Genomic DNA, 23,560 nt, shown 5'->3' on the forward strand with positions numbered 1-23,560 from the left:
GTACTTTATATTCTATGCAGATGAAGCTTTAAAGATAGGAAGGCTTAAGCGTATTTCTTATTGATTGAAACGTGTAAAAACATCATTTGCAAATTTAGAATAATTTTTGAGAAGCAAGATATGTAAATTGAGAAAAGAATGTTCTTCATAAGTCCAATTCTTAATTTTGAAAAAAATTATGTTATAGATACCACCTGAGACCTTTGAATTAAATTGTAAATTGTACATTTTTATCCCTGGTCTTATACTTTTTCATATATTTTTTTCCTTTTTCATATTGATGCACCGCTCATAAAACTATCACATTTTATTATTTTTAATGCACTCATTCTACTATAAATCTGCAATTTCCAAGATGGCATTTGCCCGCGCTCTTGGTGTGATTCAATCTGTCGGTCGAGGCGCAGGAATCAGTGAGCAGAGTGAGCTCTACGATCGTGGTCAGACATTCAGCATTAACGGAAACAATTATCGAGTGGAAAAGGTAATAGCCAAAGGTTAGTGGCCATAAATGACAATTTTCGAAGAGAGCTTATGTTTTGCAGGCGGTTTTGGAACGGTGTTTCTTGCGACCAACACCAAGGGAAAACAAGTCGCCGTGAAGATCATGCTGAGCCACGATGCAGCCGCGACGAAGGATATTGATAATGAAATTGATATGATGAAGAAGCTCCAACACGAAAATATTATTCAACTGTTTGATGCGTCAGCTGAAAGCAGAAGTTCAAATCGGTCCGTGAAAGAGTACAAAATATCAATGGAATATTGCAAATGTGGGTTGAATTTTTTTTGTTGCAAACTCACTCTCAAAAAGTATATTGTTAAAGTGGAGTACCGAAAGAAATCGGCGATTTTGTCTGAAAAAAGACGCAAAATGGCCCAAACCTACCGAATTTTGTGTAATTTGTTATTACTAATTTATTACTTGTTGATTCGTTGATTGAGATGTTTTTCAGTCAGTTTTTTTTCAATTTTCAGAATGTCTCATTACAAAACTGGATAGTTTTGGGCCATTTTGGGTCTAAAAAAGCAAAGTCTCCGATTATGGTACTCCACCTTTAATGTACATACAATTTAATGTATATAACTAAATTTTATTTCAGTTTCAATTGCGGATGTGCTTCTCAAGTACAAAGAAGTCTCAATTGACTTTGTCGTTCGCATAATCTACTTTACAACAAGAGCCCTAGTATATTTGCATTCCGTCGGCGCCATCCACCGAGATATCAAAGCAGAAAATTTGCTTATAAACGGAAATGGTTGGTCTTTCGTTGCTGATTTTAGCTAAAACTATTTTTCAGGAAAACTAAAACTATGCGATTTTGGAAGTGCTACAACAAAGTCCATCGAGATGGCACCACTATCAAATTCCGAAAGATTAGCGGTTCAGGAAGAGGTCATTCCGAAATAAATTTTAAATGAAATTGAAATCTAATTTTCAGATGTTCAAATACACAACACCTATCACCCGATCCCCAGAAGTTTGTGATGTCTACTCAAATTGGCCTATCGGAAAACAACAAGACAACTGGGCAATGGGGTGTTTGATCTATTTTGTTGCGTTTGGAGAGCATCCATTTGATGGATCAGCGCTGGCAATTATCAACGGAAAGTACAAGAAGCCACCACCGGTTCAGCAAAACCAGTTATCAGCGTTTGCAGATTTAATTGGTAAGGAGTTTTCTGCTGGGCGTAAAAATAATAAATAAAGAAATATAAACCCAACTTACAGCAAAGTGTCTGACACCCAATCCGGATGAACGAATTACTGCTGCAAAAATTGAGGAATACATGAAACTAGCAATGCAGAAACAACCAAAACTAGCTGCAAAAACTGATTTCACGGATATACTCGATCTGATGAATGTTCAACCGGTACAAGCGGAGCAAAGTATCGAATCGCAAGCTGCAAAAGGATTCTTTACAATGCAGGACAAACTATTTTCCAATTTGACATCACTCAAAAATACAGTTGTACAGCAGACGAATAAAATGGGATGGGGAATGGAGCCAACAAATACTACACCACGCCCCGGGCACCCTTCAACATCTCCGAAGCTTGTGCCAAAAACACATAGATCAAATCAACAGCAAGAGAGTGAGTGAATGAATTGATTGAAACTTCTCTAATGCCAGTATATTTTCAGAAAACGCACCACCGAGACCACCCACAACAGCAAGCCCTCGTGCAGCCCCAGTTGCAACATTCAAAGTTTCATGGCCGACTGATAGTTCTCAGAATGATTCTGCAAACGATTGGGGAGACTTTAGTCAAGCACCGCCAGCGGTGAATGTTTCGAAAAAAGACGTATTCGATCCGTTTAGCGAGTCAGCATCACACAATTTGTCTGCAAAACATAGCGAAGATCTGTTATCCTTACAGAATTGGCCAGGAACTGGTAAGATTTAGGACACTGAAAACTGCGGAAAGCAATTGAACAGCAATTGAATTCCAAACGAATCCTATGTCATTTAAAAGGGGACCTTCAAACCAGATTAAAATTTTTGATGATTTGTACGGTGCTTAGATGAAGGCAATAAGGCTACTTCCTGTCAAAACTTGGAAACTTTCTCCCAAACATTCTGAATATATTGAAAGCTTTTCTGTGAAAATTTTGCAAGTGTCTGACAACATTATATGTTTTTGAGCAGCTACGAATAATTTCCAATATATTTCCCTATGTTAAAAATAATTTGTCTTCAGCTGAGCACAAACCAGAGGTACGATCCCAATCTTCACGAGACTTGTTTGACTTTGACGACCTGATGCTCCGACACACGACACCTTCCGCCGAATCTTCTCAAGCTGGTACGGTTTGTTCCTCTACGCAGTTATCATTTGCTATGTATTCATTTTGTTACAACCTCCTCTTCATGAATCACTAAATGATTCATCAAAGGAATCAGCCCAAACCAAATGATATCCTCTTTTCAAATCTCATTTCCTTTTTCCTTTTTCAGTTTTACAACCAATACGCCAAGTGGAGAACAAGAACTTGACCAAAGTCGATGTTTCAAAAAACGGAATTGGTTCGTCATCCTCTTCTGCCAGCCTGGATGATATGGTCAGCGATATGATGAAAATGTCAACCAAGAAATAGATTAAAATAGTAAAGTAGTTCAAAAATTATAGTTATTTATCATATTTTCACTTTCTTTCCCGTCCTGTGAATGTTTTGTACGAATTTTGCCAATAATTGAAAGATGGAAATGTACTTATAACGAGTATCTTCTTCTCTTCAATACTCATTTTATAAATCTTTCAGAAAAAAATCCATCCTCATTCCTTCATTTTTTTGTTTCTCTGTAAATAAAATGTATCCTAAATTATGCTTACTTCTTAACTTGTACATCAAAAAATTCAAATGTTTTATCGTCTACGAAAAGTAATAAATCAAGAAGAACACATTGTTCCGAACGCAATGACCTACTTGTATCGGGGTATCTCCAGAATGGAATGAATCGATCCAGCATACAAATGTCCAACCAACTTCTCGTATTCATACTTTTTCTTAGCGTTCTAGCGCCCACGCTATCCATCTATAAGTCAAAACAAAAACCGAACTTGTTGTCGAAAACTGTTGATAATAGTATAACGTGCGACTTTTCGATTCACAAAAAGGGACCTTATGGACAAGTTGTTTCAGGTATGCTTTAGTTCTGGTGTTTGAAAAAAGTTTCAGAAAATAACAAATTTGAATTTAAAAAAAAAAGAAGTTTGTAAAAAACTACAAACATATACAATGTCTGTCAAACAGCCTCTGTTATTGTTTCAAAAAGTTCAAAAATTTCAGGAGCATCTCTTGACGACGAGATTTACTATAAAATAAAGTGTAAGCCAATAACTGGAAATTGCCTCCAAGTTGTAAATTGCACATTGAGCTCGGATGAGCCAGGTTTCCAGCCATACCCTATTATTGATGATATGGGATGTAGCCTTGAAGAGTCACTGTTCAAAAATGTTCAGGTATCAAGAATTTAGGAAATTTGGAGAACAATATCTACAAAATGTCTATTTTCAGTATCCAAACCACTTTGAGGCGGGAATCTTCAATCCCTTCCCAATTCGGTTCCGTGCGTCGTCTGCCGCCGTTGTCTTGTTCTGTGTAACAACTGTGGTTCCAATTGAACATGGGCAGTGTACTCGCAGAAAATGTCAATAGATGAAGTTTCATGTTCATTTACTTTTCACTTCTGTGATTTTATTTAACAACTTCGATTTTAAATCTATGGTTATCTGGTGTTTTGTCATTTAAAACATTTTAAAGTACACGTTTTCATTGAATGAATAACATGCATATCACAATCGGAATTGTTTTTTTTTTTCATTCTCTCTGTGTACTTTCAAGCCAGACAAACATTACGCACGTATTCAGAAAAAAAGTGAAAAAAAAACGGTTTATGCAAATGTATCAGAATACCATGCAAACCAGCTGTAGTATTAAAAATTTGTTATATATATTTTTTACTTTCACTCTCTATCTATTTTTTTCTGTTTTTTGTCGGCCTTGAACTTGAACTACCTTTTTCCAATCATGAAGCAATGAAGCGAGCGTGGATTTTTTTGTTTTCCGCTGTGATTTGCTGTTTCTATCATCTCTATCCATGAATTGCATCACCGGATTGGAGGCGAAGTGTCCTACTATAACCGGAGTAATTCGATCGATCGATCAACCCTGCGCAAGCGAAATTTAGAGAATCTCCCTATGCGCTTGTTGAATGGAGATATATTAGAAATATGGTTGGAACACGCGGATGCGCAGACGAGTCTCGCAATTGACCGGTTTTTAGGAAAACTTTTCCCCCGCTTACCTCCGGACGTTCATCCTTAATACTGTTATTTCTAGAAGCGTCAGGCGACCTTTTCAATAAGTTCACTAAACATGAGTATGTCGCAAGGCGCATCATTTAATCACTTGATCCAGTCTTGGATCGTAGTTGCTTCATGCTTCATGACCCACCAAAGTGAAAGACTATATCATTTTATTCACCGTTTCTTATCATTTTCGTCTCTTTCTCACTAAATCGGTCACCGTGATCTTATCCTTAACCTCGTTCTTTATCTTTTCAATTAGGTGTTCAATTTTTTGTGATCACAAAGCCGTTTTTCCAGATGAAATGTTACTTACTTTTTCTGTTATTGGTACCTGTAGTATTATCAGAGCGAAGCAAAAGGCAAAGTAAGTTTTATTTTTAGCGTCCTTGTAAACCTAAGCAATCTTTCACAATTTTCAGTTTCAATTGATGACATTATATCCGGCGCATTAAGTCTCGTGAGACCGATCTTTGACACTTCAAAACCTATTCAAAACGAAGGAATGCTTAGAAAACCAGTGAGTTAAACCAGTAAGCTTAAACCAGTAAGCTCAAAATCAGAGTCAATTCCAGAACTGATCGAATTAGGTGATATAAATTGAATCACCAATATTGCCTGTAAGCTTCTTTGCAAGCTTAAACGGTGAGGTAAAACAATCTGGGAATTCGATTTTTAAACCCAAAATAGCTAGAAACCTCCGAATTTTGTAATGAGACGTACTCAAAATTCCTCAGAATTACTGAAGGCGGTTATAAGTACTGAAAAAATGACTGTTTTAAAATCTCCAATTTTGCAAACTTGACAAAATCAGAGCCTAAATCAAAAAACAGGACGTAATTACAAAATTACGCAATAAAAACTTACATCCACAAATGGTCGCGCAAAATTTCTAGTAAATCGAGTAAAATTTGAGATTTTAGTGAAAATTTACATTTTATTCAAAATTTAGAACCGCCATACCGTTTTTGAAAAAAATTTCAGAACGTCTTATCACGAAATTCAGTAGTTTTGAGCATTCTGAACTTTCCAATGCTTCAAAAATTTTGAAAATGACATACGCGAGCACGCGTAAAAATTAGTTCCAAATAATACATTGAAATTTTAAAGGACGCTCCAACTCAAGATGATATGCGCGACTCATCAATTTTGGGATCACACTCGAGAACTGCGTTAGATGATGTACCACTTTGCAAGGGGAATAGCAAGTAAGTAATTCGAATGTTTTGGAACTTTCATTTTTTTTTATTTTGGGAATTTCAGTATTTGCCGATTCATTTCGTGTTCTGCTGAAAACTTCAAAAAAGATCCGACATTTGGCAATATACAACTTGCTGCTCAAATACTTGGAGATGCTAAGCTTAGAAAAACTATCAGCAGGTACGGTTGTGCAAACAAAAAAACAAATATAATAAAGTGTAAATCAAATTTCCAGTAACTCTGATGCAGTTCACGCTGTATGCAAAGAACAAGGCATGGATGATGCGCAGTGTAAATTATTTTCCAAGGGATTCCAATTGATTGATAAGTATGTTAGCTTTAACATTGAAACTTATAGAAAAAATAAGTTCAGGTTCATGACATCTATTGAAAAGCCAACAGATGCAAAAGGCGGTGCACCTCCATCCACAGAACCACCAGTGACATCGATCCCCGATTTTGATGAGCCTACTGATGATGAGCCTCAAAAACCAATGATGGACGATCCTGCACAATTACAAGACGATGATAATAGAGTATGGTTTTCTTTTTCTCATTTTAGAACAATGAGAATATTATTAACAATTTCAGAAGCGCTGGGCGGATTATGATACCCCATCTATTACCCCGGTGATTCCCGTGCAAACAGCACACGGATCCAAAACGTGGAGTAGCAACCCTGAGACAAGTATGTTTATTTCAAGTAAGCTTTTCATTATATTTAAAATATTTACAGAATCATTACAACCGCTGGAAATCAGAAATGATCTTGTCTCTAGCTGGACTCAAATGCCATTTTTCGCGCCTCCAACTATTCCACCAGCCCCGCCGCTTGCTTTCAAATCTGTGCCTTCACTAATTTTACAACCGATTCAAGCACCACAGTTGGAGAATGGAATATTCTTCTCGACAGATAAATTCAATTTCCTCAAGGTGAATAACAACTTGAATTTTTAAAATCTAAATTTTTTCAGGACTTCAATCCGATCAAGCGATTCAGACGATCTCCTGATTACTACGATCAGATCGACGAAAAGAAGAAACCTTCAAAAACTTCTGATTCATCTAAAAAATCGTCTGGCAATACTGATGATTACTATGGAAACTTTGATAGTGACATAGATGAGAAAGATGAAATTGAAACCACCGGTCTGAAACAGTGCGTCCATTTTCTGGGACTTGGTGTATAGATCTTATCCACATATGTACAGTTTTTCTATCATTTCTTATTTTTTAAAATTTCAGTTGTTTGATTGACGGGTGTAATAAATCAAGATTCTTTTGAAATGAAAAACTTACTGAACGCAAAATTGGAAAAAAGAAATACTCTGGTTAATGGTCCTGTTTGGAAAATGTGTGATTTGATTTGGACAATAGGGCAAATTTGCATATCGATGTTTTTTTCCAAATCTGTTAGTGGAAGAACTGACTAATTGACACATTGTGACTGTATGTATATAAAAATTTTGATACTTCTGGTTTTTAAGTTTGGTTATGAGCACGTAACTGTAAACAGTTTTCTCATTCGGCAATATTCTATTTTTGAAAGAAAAACATTTTTTAACACTTTAAATAAAATTTAATGGCTGAAACTTTCGTTGTAAATAAATGTTGACAATTGGTGAAATAGTTCAATTCGAAAAAGTTTTGAAACAGAAAACTTATTTTTTAAAAAATCTCTAATTGCCTTTGGGATCACAAATGAATAGAAATTATTGAATTGAATCAGAAAAAGAAACAATTGAATTTTCCGAGTTTGAAATACAATTTTTGCGAACATTTTAAGAAGTGCAATCTCTTGAAGGAAATAACTTATAATTAAAAAGCTCAATGATTTACAGTAAAACGGTTTTTGAAAGAGAACTTTATCAAGCTGTTCTTTTCAAAAAATTTGACAGCAACATATTTTTTGAATACCTAGACTTGTCGTAGTTTGGTGTTTCCTGCTACACGGCGAGCCAGCAATTTTCCTGCCATCGAGCCCCCACACCGAGTCCAACGGTCGCAGACAATCTTGTACACGTGTGACCCATGGAGCGTAAAAAAGTAACAGTAGACTAGGAAGTGCGGTTGAGAACAAACAAGGAGCGGCATTCAGAGGAATCCTGAAAGTGCAGACGTTGCTTCTTCTTCGATTCCCAATCTAAGTCCTTCCATCCCTTGATGCATACTATTAAAAGAAAAAGGAAAGGTATGTGACGGGTTCATTGTTAGTCGTAAGAAGTGTACCAATTTGGGTATACCAATTCGTGCCAATCCAACGGGAAAAATAATAGAACGATGATGGTCGGGAGATGTTGGAGTAAAAAGAGAAGGAGGAGGAGGAAGACGGAATGTATACTTTTGAGATGATGGATATACATTGTGGGATGGAGTATAAAAATTGTTTGGTACGTGCAATCATAGCTGGGCTCCGTCCCTGCTCAAACGATTGTACATTTCCTTCCGTCTCGAAAGGTGTATCTGTCGACAATACAAGTAATTGAGCTTCCTTCTCTTATCCCATTCGACCCCACCCCCATCATTCCGTCCTATGAGACATTTTCTTGTCTTAGTCTTTAGACGACAACTGGCAACTATTCCCTAGTTTTTTTTTCCAATTTTAGATCTCCTTGAAACATCTTTTTTTATTTTTTCCAGGTACCTTGTCAAAAACCATTAGCAAACTGCAGCTCAAAACCATGGAAGACGAAGTAAGTCTTAGAAATGGTACTGTATTTTTCAAATTTTTTTCAGCTCGACTCGGATCTCTACGATCGTGTGAGCTATTTGAATTTGATGGACAAAATCGATACTCGGAAGAAGACATCGAAAGTGGGAAAGTTCCGCGATGAGTAAGTCCAGTTTTTGTCATGTTTTCCAGAAACATGCACATAAGTGACTTCCGGGAGAAGAAGTCTTTTTTGTTTGCTTAATAGTGTGCCAAGCAGTTGTCATATTCGGTTTTCATGGAAGTTTCGGTTTTCACGTTTTTTAATGATGTTGTGCTGTTTTTATATTCATTGGTTGATAGTTTCTGATTTTGAAATTTTGTTTGAAAATTTCCAAAATGTGAATCTGTAACTGTGAGGAAGTATAATTTTAATTTGTATTCCCCCAGAATATACTTTTTCAAAAAATACTGTTGCCTCAGAAAATAGCCAAACCTAACAAAAGTAAACCGGTTCACTTCGTTCCAAAAAAAATTTATTTTTCGTAATATCTAAAGATATATAAGACGAGAAGAGGAGAAAAACAATGAAAGCACTTGGGGCACCTCGATTTAGTGAGCCACCAAAAATCCAGGAAGCCTTTAACGCTGCCCCAACATAAAAGCGAGTCTGAACGAGGAGGTTGAGGAGGAGAAGCAGCACACAAAAAAGTCGAAGATAGCTTTCTATTTAAGAGCATTTTTGCTCCACCAAACCTTCACTCAACCATAGGATTATTGCTCGAAAAAGTGAGGTGTACGGCGTCGGTGCCCCCGCCAACCTTTTTTCTCTCTCGCCCCGTTGCTCCGAACCACCCCGATTAACCCGAGGTCAATTTCACTTGCACTTGAATTGATTCGATCCGAACTCTGATTCAAGTTGCAACTTACTTGTCTATTTCATTTGCTGGTTTTTTCAAATCTATTACTGTACAATGCATCGCTCAAAGTCCCGACCGGTATCTAGGATGTCAAAAAAATCGTATTTATATTCAAGCTCAGACGAAGATAATGGGTATCCAGTCGGTATGTCTTTAAGCATTCTATTTGCGTTTCCCTTGTGCTAATATGCTTTTAAAAAATTTGGAAACGGATGCAGTTTTTTTGTTGGAAAACACCTGAAATTTTCCCGAATTACTAGTTCCGCCACCATGTTTTTATTTTTACACCGCGCAGACTTGTCGAATCTAACAACTTTTGCCAAAACGTCTCTAGCCAGCAATTGTGAGGGCTCCTGCCAAATAAGCTGTGTAATTGTCGAATATCATAAAGAATGGGGGCCAAAGGACGAGCACAATAGCATTTTTTAGGGTGGGGGGAACTATTATTGTTTGCGGGGTGCCTCTCCTGCGCATTTTTCTGTTTTGTACCCATCGTGACTGGTTTGTAAACATCAGAACCTTTCACTTCTGGCACTTTTTCCGGCTGCTCAAGTTCCTGGCACCCCATTCATTCAGCTTTTCCCCCACTTCTAATAATATCGCGTCGAATTCTAGAAAATCAGTTCCATCAAGCACCATCCTCGTCCAGTAGTGGATTTTTACCACCATTGAACTCTAAAGCAGTGTCATGGATTGATATGGATGACTATACAATTCTGCCAAGCCCCGACGAAGCTCCATTTGATCACAGCGACGACGAATATTTCACCGGAAGACGACTACGGCAGAGAAAAGCACCCCGGACGGGAAGATCGGTGACAGCGTCTGAATCGATGAATCAGATTGCAGACTTTGATTTCAGGTTTAGAAAGTGTTGAGTGTTGCATCCTGTGCTTATGTTAATCTTATTTAATTTCACATACGCTTTTTTTGAATATTGATGAAATCGTTTTTACCGAGCTCAAGCAAAATTGAATGCAAAATTGAATCTTAATTTTGAAGGCTCTAAAAGAGGGTGTTAACTTATAAGATGGATTTCAAAAAGCAAATTCCATCGTAAAAGTTTTTTGAACATTTTGCAAAAGAGTTGATATTAGGATTATTGCTGTAAGTTGCATATCTCTCGCTTTTTGTTCATTATTTAGATATAATTGCAGTTACCAATCTTAGTTTAGCCATATTTTTAGATCGTTTGAGCCCCCCTCGAAATATTTGAAAAGTATTCAAAAGGTCTTATTACGTAATTTGACACTTGGATTCATTTTCAGTCGAGTATCTTCGATATGAACTTTAATTGAAATATGAACATAATTTTTGACTGAGCTCAATTTAACATAAATAAATTCATTTGGTTCGTTTTCAGTTCTGACGCGCCTTCTCCAAGACTTGACGCTTCAGAAGCCATGAGTGCTCCTCCAGATCCGGATATCAAGGTTCGAATTTTTTTTCACTCCCAAAAAAGCTTTTTCCGTTTTCAGCGCTACTGGGACAGCAGTTTAGACATAACTGATCTGAGTGGCCACGATTTCACTATTTTCAAGCAACTCCAAGGGATGCTTGGAATTGAGAACATTTCATTCGAAACTCTTGCTCGTTTCAACGTTCGTGTCCAAACCGACACCTATGGTCAACCTGCCATTCTTTTTCCACGGTATCGTGGAATGACTTCCCGGCTACGCATTCCAATGGGTTTGAAGTTGATCCGTAAAGTTGGAGACAGAATGGAAAAGGAGAACTATCCACTGCCAGATGAAACTTCGTAAGTAGAAATTCCGATGTCTTCCTTCATAGTTACCCATTTCCAGCGTTCGCCAAAAGTTCAATGGAGTTTTCGGGCTTCATATGGCAACTCTGTCAGATCGAAGTGTAGTCATTACCACAAATGAGCGTGATGCTTTGGCGATCTACGAAGCCACCAAAGCTCTGGTATTTGCTCTACCACATGGAGAAATTTTGGATCCACTCGTGCTTCCGTATCTGGAGGAATTTGACAAGATCTATCTGTGGTTCCCGGTTCAGCATGTCAGTTATGCCAAAGACTGGGGAAGTGCTTTGAACACCCTCAAATGTCTTCTTGTGAAGTGAGTTTATGGTATTCAGTAGGACTATCATGGAAGGCGCGGATTGCGGCGTAAGACAGGTGGCGTTCCGGAGCCTGCTTGGAAGCCCTAGTATATAGAGAACGTTCGGAAAACAAAACCAAAAGAGTAAGTTCAGAAACGAAGAACGCCCAATTGAATTGGTTCGTAATGGTGATCATCGGCTCATTCGGAACTCACTATCTAACTCGGTACTGTTGCCATTTTGTTCTTGTTTTTTTTCAACTTTCATAGTTTAGGTGGTTCGAATGAGAGAGCGTGGTTTCCGTTCAATGACAGATTTAGACATGCGTGAAGGAATCCGTTCAGACCTTCTCAACTCGACAAATCGCGTTGTTGGATTTGGACAAGTAAGACGAAAGGAAAAAAGATAAATTTCGGTCTAAATAATTTGTTTCAGTGGAAACGATTTGCTGTTTTGAATAAGTATCTTGGCGGGCTTCGGCCAGGGGAGATGACAGTTTTAACCGGAGGAACCGGCAACGGAAAAACTACATTTTTATGTGAATACTCATTGGATCTATTTACTCAAGGGGTATTTTAAATTTTAGCATTAGCTGAGTTTTTCTAATATCTCTGGTTTAATTCTAGGTGCGCACGCTGTTCTGCAGTTTCGAGATGCCTGAAAAGAAGATCCTCCATTGGATGCTTGTGCAATACGCTGGGTATGATGATCTAGTGTTTTTTCTATTGTTATTCTATTTTATTTTTCAATGGCTTGCAACTTTTTAACTAACATTTGTTTTTGTCTGCAGTCCTTCACATCTTCGAAGCCTCGCGCGCACTAACTCATATAAAAATGGCATCAAGTAAGAATATTTAGAAGTATTAGGATCTATCTGGAATAGTTTTTGTTTTTTCTAAATTGGTTTTTGAATATAATAAGTGAATCAAAAACTATTTCAATAATTTCCTTATGAAACCAGTAGCCAACTAGACCTGTTATTTATTTTATTTTACCACCTCACAGTTTTGAGTTGTAGAACATCTTCATTTCTCATTCACTGCTCATTTTGGTTACTAGCTAGTGCTTTTCGTGGTGCGCGAGGCAATTGTCGATTATCTTGAAAGTGTGTTTTTGCACGGTAGTTTGTTCAAGGAAACGGAAATGGGTATGTGGATGAGTGTTGGCATGCTTATTCTGATTGTGCCCAGACATCCGTAGCCCATACACAACTCCCAATCAATCTGGTTCAGACTTCCGCTGCATCGAGTAGAGTATAGCAACTCGATAAATTCATGGTTGGATAGATTCGAGAGATCGAGTTCGGCGTTGACAATGCTTGACTCCGAAGAGTTCATGGAGAAGTCCATAAATGAAATAGTCAGAGTAATAATAGTGGAGCAGGGTTTGAATCATAAAATACCATTTTAGGCAATTCGTATTCACGTTGAAAACAGTGGTATCCAACATGTTGTCATCGATAATCTCCAGTTTTTGATTAACCAAGGAATGATGGCAGATGAGAAGTCAAGTGGCCTTGATAGATTCCACCTTCAGGTTATTTCTTTTTACATCAACTTACAGTTTTGGTTCATAAACTAACATTACAAGAAATGGGAACATTTGGTTTAGTAGGAGAAAAACTACAGTGCGCCCAATTGCTGGGACCCCCCTTCCATTTGAGCGGTTTAGGGCATTTTGGAACTTTTTAATAGGAAAATAATATGGGAATCGGATTCAGCATTACAAAAAACCTCTGTGTCAACAATTGTATTCGGATATCCCAAAAATTGGGAGCAAAATGGCAAAAAGTTGAAAAATCGACCGCCCAACTGCTATCAAGAGGGTGTTTTTCTGGACCTCGTAAATATTATGACACTTCTCCAAAAAAACATTAACCAGTTTGTTGAGTATCATTACAAAATTTGTTCATATTTTGAAAATATATGTACATGCAAAAACCCAAAACCCTTAGTCCTCCTCTAAACATATAAATCTTCTTGAACCTTCGTTTTCAGGATCGATTTGTCGGATACATGCGTCAACTTGCTACTCAGAATCAAATTCACATCACTATGGTTGTTCATCCCAGAAAAACTGACGGTGATACTGAAATTGATGTGCAACACTTTGGAGGTTCCGCCAGAGTCACCCAGGAAGCTGATAATGTCATTGCTATTCAGCGGAAGCGTGATGATCGTGACCGTTCCAAGTTCCGAAAATTCTTATACGTAAGCTTCTAGTAGAATGATATGACCATCCAGGATTCTATTACAGATTCTGAAAAACCGCTACTATGGCCGACGAGTGGAGAGCGATCAACTTGAGATGGTTTTCAACCCATCCACCTATTCTCATACAGTTGTAGAGTTTCCAAAGTAAAATTTTCTTCTTAATCAAATTAATTTTACAATTTCTCCAAGTTTTTCGAGTGTCATTATTCAGTTCTATTTTTTAAATATATTTTTCTGCTTTTTCCTTTCTCCCTATTACGCTGATACTTGATGAAGAAATATACCTTTTCTCCTGACCCATTTCATCCACCTTCTCCCTCCGTAGGTCACATATTATTCTGACGTCTTTCCCTATTTTGTCCGATCTCGAAAACACTACCGCGAAAACACAAAGCTTCTGTAGTTTGCAAATAAATAAATTTTTCATTACTCGACGATGAGAATAAAAAAATGTTGAATGAAAGCGAAATTGGAAATCAAGAATCGAAAACAAAAAATTAATCAAAATTTGTCACATGTTTTTTCGTGGAGGTGCAGGATGAGGCGGAGCAGATGTGGGAAGTATCCGAATTTGTGGCTGTAATTTTTTTTTGTAAAAAATTAAAGGTTTTCTTTTAAATATTAACAACTTGCACTTACAATTGGAACATAATCACAGACGGTTTCATTGTTATCATGACCAACGGCAAATACTGTCAGCCCGAGAAGAATTACTATTCTGGAAAAAAAAAACATTTGAATATTTGAACAGCTCTAGAAAAACGACAAGAAGCTTGAATAAGTGGCAATTCTGACGAAGATATGTGCTAAGCCGTTACATAATTCATTGAGTTTGCGTGTGTTTAGTTTTGAGAAGCTGTCAAAAAGCGTTTTCAGGAAACAAATTTATTCAAAAAATGGGCGTTGGCAATTTATTTTTGGCTGGAAAAATTTCAAAAAATGGAAAATTTCGAGTTTTCAATGTTTGAAGTTATATGGAATTTGTTAAAAAGCGCTTTTGTGGGGAAAAATTTTAACAAAACGTTTAAAAAATTGTCTGTATTTTTAAAAAATTTACTGTCAAAAAAAAAGTGGTTTGAAAATTTGGCAAATTACCAAAACTCTGAAAACTTGTAGAGATGTTGCTTTATCATCATATCATCGTTATGATAATTTTGGGGCAATTTGAATAGGTATTTATTTTTAATATTAGAACATCATATTATGAGCCATTCTCCAAGAAATTTCTAGTTTTCAAAAGGACATTATTCTTGACCAGAGCGATTAAACAGTTAATTTGCGAAACTGTGTGTATTTGTAAAAAATACAAAGTTACACAGTTTTTTTTTTTAATTTTGAAAATGGTTTTGACAATTTTCTGAAAATTGTATCAGCTTCAAAAAGTTATTCAACAAAGATCAATTAACACACAATGACAAGGAATGGGGTTTATCTCACGAAAGTTAGCTCAAATTTAAAAGCACTTTTACAACCCTTCAGAGTAGCGAAAAATACATTGAAAAATATTCATTTTTTTGGTTCATTTTTCTTGTTCAAAATTTTTCATTTGCTGCTGAATTTTTCGTTGAAACTTGTTTAAACTGTCCTTTCAATTGGCAAAGACTTAGTTAGATCGGAAATCGAAAAAAAATTTGCTGAAGTGCTTTTCTTGTGAGCACTAAACGTTTGTAATTTCTCAAAATGTTTTGTTTCGAATTCATACGCAATGGACAAAAATAAAAAGTTTAATTGACTGTTTAGCATTTTTGTGTTTCAAAAATTCATATAGTTTAGTAAGTAAAAAACTTACATGGCCAATGCAAGTAAGAACGGTTGGTTAAATCCGAGTTGAGAAATAACGGCACCCATCAAGTTGGTTTATTATGCATCATTCAACCAATTCTGAATAAGTGATCAATTGTGGAATTACTCATAAATCTCAGCAATGTCGTAAATCTTGAGGTAAGTAGAATGGGACAAAAAAAGAAAGATAGACAATAAGTTTGGCACTATACCAAAAAAAGAAAGGTAATAAAACTGAAAGCAAAACGTACGGAAATCGACTGGAAAAATACGAGAGAAAAGTGCAGGCTTGGAACAAGATCATATTACATGGTAATACGCAGATGCGATTCGGTGAGGTCTTTTGAAAGATGGAGGAAATGGGTATAAATTTGATGAAACTTGATGAAAATTGTGTAAACGTAACAAAGAAAGAGATGGGAAAAGTTTTGAAGGAAAAGAAGAATTAATTGTTTACGTTGAAACACGCATTCAAACAAAAATAAAAGTTGGGAAAAACGGAAAGCGGTCCCCGATAGACGGGAAGCCAATCTAATGTGTTTATAAATGGAAAATGGAAAGGACCCTGTGCGCGTTGGTGAGTTGCCAAAACCTTCGGAAGTGAAAAAGGACAAAAAGGTAGAAAAGAGGGGAAAAGAGACACAAAAAAGTGTACGAGAGCAGCGGCAAAGTGGCTAGAGAGTCAGAGAAATTTGATTTATTTTAAGTGAAAGCTTGCGCAACTCTTTCAGCAGCGGGATTATTGAAAATCGCGCTAATTAGATGAGCTCTCACCTCTCTTTCTCAGGCCGTGAAGAATGTGAAGCTCATCCTTCATAAATGCTCGTTCGCGTAATGCACATGTCAGATTAGTTGATGTCAGCTTTGAGAGAAAAGAACTCATGAGGGAAATGTGTCAATAACGGGCGAGAAAAATATTAATAGAAAACGGGAGCATCTATCAAAAACATGACAGATTAGAAAAAGTTCGAAGACAGAGTAATAAATATTTTAATTTTATGACAAATCATTTTCAAAAAATAGCCTGAATTTGTATTAATTTGCTATTAAAAACTCAGAATTTATCTATCATAATTTTTTCTATTATTTTTGATGTTCATATTTGAATTGAAAATTCACAATTTTTATCTAGAAATTGTAAGCATTTGAACATGTAAAACTTTTCAAAATTACTTGAAAAACTAAAATATTCTAATAATTTGGATTTTTATGTGTATTTAGAATAGATCGGCACTATCTTACCTTTAATAATATTTGTTCAGTTTTTTTTACAAAAAATGTTAAAAAATGAATGTTTGAAAATTCGGGGGGTTATTTTAAAAGTAAACTTGAAACTTTTATTATTAAAAATTGAAATTAAAAATTTTGAAAACAAATTATTTAAAGTGCCCAATCAAAGGAAGTTTTGCTAAAATAATTTACCGTATTTCTTCAATTAATATTGCAATTCTATTGTTAAACTTTGCCAGTTTATATCTCAGTTGTCGCTTGTTTAATTTCAAACTGGAAAAAATTGTTTTTTTTATCGTTTTTATGTATATTGTTTATTGATATCTTCGAAGTGATAGAGGGATGCAATACTAGTAGCAAAAATACGGTAGGTTTCGAGTAATCAGTACCGAGAGTTAAACAAAAAACTTCCTTCTCAAAAGTTCCATCACGAAAAGTGTCTCAAAACTACTCTCCTTGTAACGTTTACATGAATAAATTGTGAAGGACCTCTCTCAGTGAAAGTACGAGGCATCGCCCTCCACAACGAAGGATGTCTTATTATTACACACTGAAGGATATGATGAGGTCTGCTGGGGTTGTCCGGCTCATTTGTGAAACGGAACAAAAAAAACACACGTCTTTGTCTGTTTTTGTGCCATGTGAGCACACGGGTGCTTGTGAGAGGTGACGACGGACGTGCGGCAAAAAAGGTCCCAAACGTGTGTGTGTGTGTGTGCACATATGTGGACAAAACACCTTGAAGCCTTCTCGTGAAAAACGGCGACAATGAAAAAGCGTTGAGTGGACAAAATTGTTACAACTGGGCACCTCACCAGAATTTGTTTTGACATTTGAAGAAATTCTCTCTTCCAAAAAATGGAAGTAAGAATTTAAAAGTTATTTTTTTTTGCTCTAGGGAGGGATTTGAGCCTCTAAATCGAGTTATTGAAACTGGAGAGGCAGACGGAAAATCGGAAATCGAAAATTGCGAGTTACAAGAGATGAAGGGATTTTCTGTGACGCGGATTATTGCTTTCAAAGTTGCTGAAAAACTTATAATTCTAGTATATCCGCCGAACATCAAAATCGTTAGAAAAAATTTGTCATATGTTTGGAAAATTAATTCACTAATTTTTTTTTCTTGTTTGTTGTATTGTATTTAAAACATATGCTTATAATTAATTTTAAATTTTAAACTATATGAACTATCTATTTGGAGAGCATTTTCAGCAAACTGGCAAATTATTAGTGAGTATAACAATATTTCATGCGTTTTTGTCTGGAGATTGAGATTTTGTAAAAGAAATGGGCCGAACCGGGGATTGAACCCGGGACCTCTCGCACCCAAAGCGAGAATCATACCACTAGACCATTCGGCCGTGCTTCTGTTTCTACTAGACTCGTGTGTTATTCCGCTCACTTTCCAACTTCTCCCTTTTACACTCCATTTTGTGTATGAGGGAGAGAAGTATGAAGAGAATGAGGGAAGAAAACGAAGGAATGATAGAAATGAGAGACGACAGAAAGACAAGTGAAATTACATTAGTGAGGAACGAAGTTGCACTCATGGCCGAATGGTCTAGTGGTATGATTCTCGCTTTGGGTGCGAGAGGTCCCGGGTTCAATCCCCGGTTCGGCCCATCTATTTTGCGGTGTGAGACTTGATCGTTGTTACTAAATATGTCTTTAAACAAAAACAAACAAGTTATTTGTGTTAACAGTAATTTGCGTTTTAAATGCATTTTTAAACAGATTGCTGAACGTTACAATAACTGGCAAAATAAACTCGCTGGAATGGCGTTGTTTTATTTATAGAAGCTCCATTCATTTTTTCTTTAAAAAATATTTTTTTAATCTTTTGATGAAGATGTAAATTGCCTATTTAAAAAAAAACAATTGATAAAATCAAAAAAATTGATAATTATCAGTCACTATGTCACCATGTCACCGCGGTTACAATGTTCAAGAAATTCAAGAAATTTTCCGACCAGGTTTTGTATCGATACATTCATTTTTGCTATTTGTCGAAGACTATACTTGATTTCAATAATTTAAATCGATTTTTAACTACACATTCACAGTTTTACTGGCGAAATGTAAAAACATTTAAAACTAGATCATTTGTGAAATATCACAATTACTGAAAAAGTGAGTAGCGCCAATAATGAATTTGTAAGAAACCACTCATATGGTGCCAAAATGACCAATTATCTAAGTGAAACTTTTCAAACAATATTTGAAGCATTTCTATAAACAGTCAAAAATGGTAATTACTGTTTTTTAAAGGTTTTTTGTTGCTTTTTTAAGCACATTCTGTCACTCTCAGATGTTCCACTCCCTACAATTGTTAAATATTAATGTTGGAAACACAAGTAGATCCTAAAACTCGGAGGAGTTTTTCTGGTCGACGACTTCCAATAAAGTTGCAAAAACTGAGCAGCTGCCTTTTTTTTGAACAAAATATAATATTTTCGAAACATTTTGGAAAATTTTACTATGATATTCAGTAACATTGGCACTCTACTTTGAAATCAGAAATTTTGATCAAGAGCTACAGTTCTCAGCAATAAATGGGAAATTCCAATCAAATACCAAACTTCAGGAATCACGAAAAGAAGCTACAGCTGAGCAGTAAATTCTACAAAAAAAAAAAGAATGAGGCGGATTTAGAGTGGTGTGAGAGTGATTGAAGAAAGAACTAGTCCTTAGAAAGGGCTCTAAAGAAGCCAGTGAATCCTCGCTTTTCTTTTTTCCCGCAAAGTGAATGAGCAAAAGATGTGAGAAGGAGACGATGGAGAAAAGAAAGAAGGACAAGCCAATAGAACATTCTCACTCTTTTCAACAACTACAACTACCCAGAAGACTCATTTAATTTGGAGAAAACGAAATGTAAGTGGTCACCAACACCAGCTGCCCGAATTGTCCACCAAGTCATGTTTATAAGTACCAATCTGATTTTGATGTATGCCGACCTGATTACTCACGCGGTTGAATAATTCATTTGTGGAGGTTGGTGGCTTGGCCACTCAAACGGAACGAAACTGCGCAAGCTTGACTTCACTCGAGACAATGAACGTGGTCTTAAATTTACTGGAAAAAGGTGTTTGCTAAACAATGCTCAAGTGTCAAAACAATTTCAAAAAACAATTTTTTATTGACGGCGTCAGTAGTTCCAACGGGTGACGGTATCGAAGTAAAGATATTGCTGTATATAATATATCACTACATCATAACATCATAACATTGTCATAACATCATCATCATAACAAGCCTTTCACAAATAAGATCCGCAGTCTCCTGTAGTCTCTATTAGTGCTGCACCCCTTGCAACCATTTCTGTATTTTGAACAAAGTTACATTTTTCATGTTTTCTGTTTGATGATTTGCCACTTCTTCACAAAAAAAACCTGTCAGGTTCAGTACCATTTCTATAACAATATCTCACTAGCTCAAAACTGCTCTAAAATTTGAATTGCCGCGCAAATTCTTGACTTTCCGGTTTTTTACTTTTGATGCAAAAATCAAAAAATTTGCATCTGGGTTTTTAATGACTTTTGACTGAAAATCACAATTTGAAACTGCTCTTGGAGAATTTTCAAATACTTTCAAAACTTCCACATACAAATATAAAAGTTTCAAATTTTCTAGAAGACTTCCAAATTCTACGGTCATTTTTCAAGTTTATCTTGTCGTAAAAACATCAATCAAACGTAGTGTTTCCAAATTTCAAGGTCTCGAAACGATCACCAGTTCGTGTCTTTTGCCCTCGCATGTATCGGGTCACTCACAAGGACACAACTTGTTAATGTCGAAATGTCAAAATTGGGACAATCTGCTACTAAAATCGTTTCCTTCTTTAGCGATCAACCATAAAACCCCGCCTCCGTTTTGAAACATGAAAAAAAGTATAAAAATAGAATACCACAACGACACTTGTTAAAATATTATTCCTCATATCTAGCTTCTGCTTGTATTTTTTTGTCTGATGTTGATGTAATGCCGTCACTTGGTCGGCGATTTAATATTATCAGAACATAGGAAATTGTTAGTATTAGTTGTGCGACCAGGAGACGGTATTCGCATATTTCTTAAATATTCATTTTCATAATCGTACAAGGTACGTTTCGAGTAATGTCTGCAAGGTTCTTGCCCACAATGACAGAAAACAGTTTTATTTTGCTGAACGTCACATTCAAAAAAAACTTATATTTCTTGTTTATTTTTTTAAATGTTTTTTTTACTATTGCCAAAAATATTGAATCGCTATTCAGTTTTAAATTACCGTACAAATTAATAATCTAGTTTCAATGATTTTTCTTTTTCTTTTTCTCTGAACATTGTTTTAATATGGTTTGTCAATATTCCGGACTTTTTACTGCAAAAAGTCATAAATAATTTTTTTTTCACAAAAGTAGAGTTTTTTAATAATATTTTGCAAAACTTTCACATCTGAATTATGGTTCTCAAACTTCTTTAGGCTAATTATTTATTTTAAAGAAACATGAATAATATTTACATCAATGATTGTGTACTGCAGAAAATAATTGTATGGTATTGAAAAGTATAATGAAGAAATTCAGCACACAACTCTGCGTAAATAAACACTCGGTACAGGTCTTGCCATTCTGCCACTGATCAGCTCCACGCTTGCATTTCCATTTCTCTGTTTTTCAAAATCAATCATTTGTCGCCAAAATCCAATATTTGGCGAGATGATCGGACGAACCTAAGAAATTTCAAAAACTTTCAAACTTTCTCCTAGACAAACTTACCTGGTTCACTTGCAGGTATGCCTCTTCCAAGGACAGATTCTCGGTGACCATCAAATAGACAATTGTCAATGTTGCACTTCTACTGACTCCCGCCGCACAGTAGATAACCGTGTTGTGTCCCTGAAATTTTTTAAATATCAAATTTAAGTTTACTAGATTTCTATCAAGTACTTGTTGCTTTGCATCCTCGATATACTTGACCACTGGCTCAAAGTACTGAGTAATTTTTGCAAGTGTATTGTCATCGACTGGGACCTGGAATAATTAATTGATCGTGATTTCATTACGTTTTTTATATTGTTTGATGCGTTTTAGGGCTTTACAGCATTCATTCGAATAAAAATTGAAGGTGAATCGTGATTTTAAAAAGTGTCCTAAAATGGAATCAAAATATAAACTGAAGAAGCGGTGTTTTATGTGTATTTCTTCATTTACGATATTTGAATTTTTTTTTAAATTTAAGCTTAAAATACAGAATAAAAAGCACATGCCAGAAACAAAAACGTACCTCAATTCTATCCAGTCCTTTGATAGGCTTTGTTTTCAGGTTTGTGCAATCAACACCATGAGTTATGTTATATTGTTTTAACTGGAAATTAAACGACTATGTGATAAGTAGTTGAACAAAGCTGAACATTCTATGCTTTTAAATAAAAACTACAACTGGTATTTTTGTGAATATCATTTCGAAATCATTTAAAATGTGTTAGCTCTTCGAAGTTAGCGAAAAATTCTCACTTATTTTTTCTATGTCAAAAGTACTATTGTATGCTCTTTTCTGTCCCCGCTTTCTGGAAATGTTAAATGCAATTTTGTGAATGAAAAATTGTATGCCGTATGTCTTCTATCAGTATGACCTCCCTATTAGACGTCCACATCCTATTAGTATGGTACTCCTTATTAGTGTTTCGCTCCTTGATAGTATTGCAAGCGGAAAGACATTCGAAAAATACTATTGCAGCCATACTAATAAAAGAAATACGGTGAATGAAATAAAACATACATGAGTTTTTAGGAACAGATACCGAACAGATTTACAAAAATAGCGAAAAAAATGGAAAATTGGATTTCACAAAGATAGTTTTTGTCACTATATTTTCTACCAGCGCAATAACTCTGTTTTTCAATTCCTTTAAAAATTACCAGTGAAGGGGTGATACAGCCGTATCCAGCGAGGAACAAATGTGGTCGCACTTGTGTGATAGAGAGAAGAGCCTTGTTTTGATTGCTCATAATTAAATTTAATTCTGTAATTCGATTTTTGAAGTAAGAAAAGAAGAAATGACGACAACAAAATCACGATTCAAAGAATATTAAAGATAAACTGAGGAAAACTACATGAAAAACGTGATCTCTTTTTTCAAACCCTCCATCTTCAATCTTCCTATCTCTTTTCCTACGCTTTTTTGATGTTTCGAGAAAGCATTTCAAGAACAACAACAGAGAAGAAAAGAAACACATTTTGAAATGAAAAGCACTGGAATATGACCCTTTTCTTTGCCGACGGCCGTTCCCTTACTTTTTTCTAAAGAGTCGCACAGTAAAGGTGTTTGTGTGCTCTCACTACTGGTTAAGATTTGATTTCAAGTGCTCGGACGTCACATATTTTTTGAGTAGGGGTAAAGGAAAAGTGTAAGACAACAGGTGGCGAGATTGAGGGTCATAAACAAAATGATGAAAAAAAACCAATGTTCAAGCACTCTGATCAAATTTTGCCGCGGAGAAAAAACTAAAAAAAACGCAGACAAAAATTGGGTTCCTTAAAAAAAATAAAAATATATATTGTTCCGTTATTTCCTTTTTTGGTGGTTCCAGACCGAACGACGTGGAGCTGTTAGCTCGGATCCAATCTTTTGAAAAAAAAAACCCCCAAAAATTGCACTATTCTCGTGTTGTGAAGTATTCCAAAAAAAGTAAACCCTTAGACAAAATTT

The 23,560-nt window shown here is 35.8% G+C and overlaps 6 protein-coding genes and 17 non-coding genes across 26 annotated transcripts; 14 read left to right on the plus strand and 9 right to left on the minus strand.

Moving 5' to 3' along the window:
• Positions 1-355: 355 nt before the first annotated feature.
• On the plus strand, positions 356-3,406 carry gakh-1 (Protein kinase domain-containing protein; the record flags this gene model as incomplete). Its single annotated transcript, NM_076570.5, has 9 exons — positions 356-497; positions 546-773; positions 1,104-1,259; positions 1,302-1,396; positions 1,443-1,671; positions 1,733-2,098; positions 2,148-2,399; positions 2,705-2,809; positions 2,962-3,406. 9 exons carry the CDS (start codon positions 356-358, stop codon positions 3,099-3,101), a joined length of 1,713 nt encoding a protein of 570 aa, NP_508971.1. The 3' UTR covers positions 3,102-3,406.
• A 37-nt stretch (positions 3,407-3,443) lies between these two features.
• Positions 3,444-4,304, plus strand: F46G11.6 (ZP domain-containing protein). Its single transcript, NM_001129674.3, has 3 exons — positions 3,444-3,647; positions 3,795-3,967; positions 4,023-4,304. Exons 1-3 carry the CDS (start codon positions 3,479-3,481, stop codon positions 4,161-4,163), a joined length of 483 nt encoding a protein of 160 aa, NP_001123146.1. The 5' UTR covers positions 3,444-3,478; the 3' UTR covers positions 4,164-4,304.
• Positions 4,305-5,111: 807 nt separating this feature from the next.
• On the plus strand, positions 5,112-7,296 carry F46G11.2 (uncharacterized protein). Its single transcript, NM_076571.8, has 9 exons — positions 5,112-5,180; positions 5,236-5,333; positions 5,924-6,021; positions 6,077-6,193; positions 6,249-6,341; positions 6,387-6,549; positions 6,605-6,701; positions 6,750-6,946; positions 6,988-7,296. The coding sequence occupies exons 1-9, from the start codon at positions 5,114-5,116 to the stop codon at positions 7,201-7,203; spliced, it is 1,146 nt and encodes a 381-aa protein (NP_508972.2). The 5' UTR covers positions 5,112-5,113; the 3' UTR covers positions 7,204-7,296.
• Positions 7,297-7,970: 674 nt separating this feature from the next.
• F46G11.7 lies at positions 7,971-8,110 on the plus strand. The gene has a single exon (NR_071132.1). It is a non-coding gene; the product is annotated as an Unclassified non-coding RNA F46G11.7 (non-coding RNA).
• A 55-nt stretch (positions 8,111-8,165) lies between these two features.
• Positions 8,166-14,294, plus strand: twnk-1 (SF4 helicase domain-containing protein; the record flags this gene model as incomplete). 4 transcript variants are annotated; one of them, NM_001368518.5, is made up of 14 exons in its annotated part: positions 8,166-8,204; positions 8,654-8,706; positions 8,750-8,847; positions 10,947-11,016; positions 11,062-11,342; positions 11,389-11,664; positions 11,801-11,873; positions 11,922-12,032; positions 12,083-12,217; positions 12,274-12,347; positions 12,880-13,012; positions 13,058-13,183; positions 13,645-13,857; positions 13,904-14,294. In NM_001368518.5, the coding sequence occupies 13 exons, from the start codon at positions 8,695-8,697 to the stop codon at positions 14,006-14,008; spliced, it is 1,707 nt and encodes a 568-aa protein (NP_001355545.1). The 4 variants fall into 4 exon arrangements, with proteins under 4 accessions (NP_001355545.1, NP_508973.3, NP_001370999.1 ...); NM_076572.6 differs by lacking the exon at positions 8,166-8,204 and adding an exon at positions 12,438-12,491 and having other exon boundaries at positions 12,274-12,374; positions 13,904-14,283; NM_001380982.1 differs by lacking the exons at positions 8,166-8,204; positions 8,654-8,706; positions 8,750-8,847 and adding exons at positions 10,282-10,445; positions 12,438-12,491 and having other exon boundaries at positions 13,904-14,008.
• Positions 8,318-8,447, plus strand: F46G11.13. The gene has a single exon (NR_071133.1). It is a non-coding gene; the product is annotated as an Unclassified non-coding RNA F46G11.13 (non-coding RNA).
• Positions 8,451-8,586, minus strand: F46G11.9. Its single transcript, NR_071134.1, has one exon. It is a non-coding gene; the product is annotated as an Unclassified non-coding RNA F46G11.9 (non-coding RNA).
• On the minus strand, positions 9,254-9,568 carry F46G11.10. The gene has a single exon (NR_071135.1). It is a non-coding gene; the product is annotated as an Unclassified non-coding RNA F46G11.10 (non-coding RNA).
• On the plus strand, positions 9,296-9,491 carry F46G11.8. Its single transcript, NR_071136.1, has one exon. It is a non-coding gene; the product is annotated as an Unclassified non-coding RNA F46G11.8 (non-coding RNA).
• On the plus strand, positions 10,549-10,687 carry F46G11.15. Its single transcript, NR_071137.1, has one exon. It is a non-coding gene; the product is annotated as an Unclassified non-coding RNA F46G11.15 (non-coding RNA).
• F46G11.12 lies at positions 10,757-10,877 on the plus strand. The gene has a single exon (NR_071138.1). It is a non-coding gene; the product is annotated as an Unclassified non-coding RNA F46G11.12 (non-coding RNA).
• F46G11.17 lies at positions 12,506-12,649 on the minus strand. Its single transcript, NR_071139.1, has one exon. It is a non-coding gene; the product is annotated as an Unclassified non-coding RNA F46G11.17 (non-coding RNA).
• Positions 14,270-15,741, minus strand: F46G11.4 (Inner membrane protein). The gene is made up of 3 exons (NM_076573.6): positions 15,650-15,741; positions 14,500-14,578; positions 14,270-14,437 (listed from the first exon to the last, which is right to left on the minus strand). Exons 1-3 carry the CDS (start codon positions 15,706-15,708, stop codon positions 14,372-14,374), a joined length of 204 nt encoding a protein of 67 aa, NP_508974.1. The 5' UTR covers positions 15,709-15,741; the 3' UTR covers positions 14,270-14,371.
• Positions 15,742-16,000: 259 nt separating this feature from the next.
• F46G11.16 lies at positions 16,001-16,340 on the plus strand. The gene has a single exon (NR_071140.1). It is a non-coding gene; the product is annotated as an Unclassified non-coding RNA F46G11.16 (non-coding RNA).
• Positions 16,341-17,324: 984 nt separating this feature from the next.
• F46G11.19 lies at positions 17,325-17,441 on the minus strand. The gene has a single exon (NR_071141.1). It is a non-coding gene; the product is annotated as an Unclassified non-coding RNA F46G11.19 (non-coding RNA).
• F46G11.18 lies at positions 17,408-17,550 on the plus strand. Its single transcript, NR_071142.1, has one exon. It is a non-coding gene; the product is annotated as an Unclassified non-coding RNA F46G11.18 (non-coding RNA).
• Positions 17,551-18,152: 602 nt separating this feature from the next.
• Positions 18,153-18,234, plus strand: F46G11.11. The gene has a single exon (NR_071143.1). It is a non-coding gene; the product is annotated as an Unclassified non-coding RNA F46G11.11 (non-coding RNA).
• Positions 18,162-18,233, minus strand: F46G11.t2. Its single transcript has one exon. It is a non-coding gene; the product is annotated as a tRNA-Pro (tRNA).
• A 185-nt stretch (positions 18,235-18,419) lies between the features above and the next one.
• On the minus strand, positions 18,420-18,503 carry F46G11.14. The gene has a single exon (NR_071144.1). It is a non-coding gene; the product is annotated as an Unclassified non-coding RNA F46G11.14 (non-coding RNA).
• On the plus strand, positions 18,423-18,494 carry F46G11.t1. The gene has a single exon. It is a non-coding gene; the product is annotated as a tRNA-Pro (tRNA).
• A 1,013-nt stretch (positions 18,504-19,516) lies between the features above and the next one.
• F46G11.20 lies at positions 19,517-19,655 on the minus strand. Its single transcript, NR_071145.1, has one exon. It is a non-coding gene; the product is annotated as an Unclassified non-coding RNA F46G11.20 (non-coding RNA).
• A 1,187-nt stretch (positions 19,656-20,842) lies between these two features.
• Positions 20,843-20,940, plus strand: mir-230. The gene has a single exon (NR_002422.2). It is a non-coding gene; the product is annotated as a pre-microRNA mir-230 (primary transcript).
• A 389-nt stretch (positions 20,941-21,329) lies between these two features.
• On the minus strand, positions 21,330-22,873 carry F13D11.3 (Protein-tyrosine-phosphatase). Its single transcript, NM_076574.5, has 5 exons — positions 22,770-22,873; positions 22,135-22,215; positions 21,798-21,881; positions 21,627-21,746; positions 21,330-21,580 (listed from the first exon to the last, which is right to left on the minus strand). Exons 1-5 carry the CDS (start codon positions 22,857-22,859, stop codon positions 21,431-21,433), a joined length of 525 nt encoding a protein of 174 aa, NP_508975.2. The 5' UTR covers positions 22,860-22,873; the 3' UTR covers positions 21,330-21,430.
• Positions 22,874-23,560: the final 687 nt, after the last annotated feature.

This window comes from Caenorhabditis elegans, chromosome X, assembly GCF_000002985.6.
Source record: "Caenorhabditis elegans chromosome X".
NCBI classification, from domain to species: Eukaryota; Metazoa; Nematoda; class Chromadorea; order Rhabditida; family Rhabditidae; genus Caenorhabditis; species Caenorhabditis elegans.

Bases quoted from the DNA above. Each gene is read 5' to 3' on its own strand.
- F46G11.6 (NM_001129674.3), top strand. From the start codon at position 3,479: ATGTCCAACCAACTTCTCGTATTCATACTTTTTCTTAGCGTTCTAGCG. The intron at 3,648-3,794 runs GTATGCTTTAGT...CAAAAATTTCAG, and splicing joins TTATGGACAAGTTGTTTCAG to GAGCATCTCTTGACGACGAG. The intron at 3,968-4,022 runs GTATCAAGAATT...GTCTATTTTCAG, and splicing joins CACTGTTCAAAAATGTTCAG to TATCCAAACCACTTTGAGGC.
- F46G11.2 (NM_076571.8), top strand. From the start codon at position 5,114: ATGAAATGTTACTTACTTTTTCTGTTATTGGTACCTGTAGTATTATCA. The intron at 6,194-6,248 runs GTACGGTTGTGC...TCAAATTTCCAG, and splicing joins CTTAGAAAAACTATCAGCAG to TAACTCTGATGCAGTTCACG. The intron at 6,550-6,604 runs GTATGGTTTTCT...TAACAATTTCAG, and splicing joins TACAAGACGATGATAATAGA to AAGCGCTGGGCGGATTATGA.
- F46G11.4 (NM_076573.6), bottom strand. From the start codon at position 15,708: ATGGGTGCCGTTATTTCTCAACTCGGATTTAACCAACCGTTCTTACTT. The intron at 14,579-15,649 runs GTAAGTTTTTTA...TTTTTTTTCCAG, and splicing joins TTCTTACTTGCATTGGCCAT to AATAGTAATTCTTCTCGGGC. The intron at 14,438-14,499 runs GTAAGTGCAAGT...AAAAAATTACAG, and splicing joins TCTGTGATTATGTTCCAATT to CCACAAATTCGGATACTTCC.
- F13D11.3 (NM_076574.5), bottom strand. From the start codon at position 22,859: ATGAGCAATCAAAACAAGGCTCTTCTCTCTATCACACAAGTGCGACCA. The intron at 21,882-22,134 runs GTACGTTTTTGT...TAATTATTCCAG, and splicing joins AAGGACTGGATAGAATTGAG to GTCCCAGTCGATGACAATAC. The intron at 21,747-21,797 runs GTACTTGATAGA...AAAAAATTTCAG, and splicing joins TCGAGGATGCAAAGCAACAA to GGACACAACACGGTTATCTA.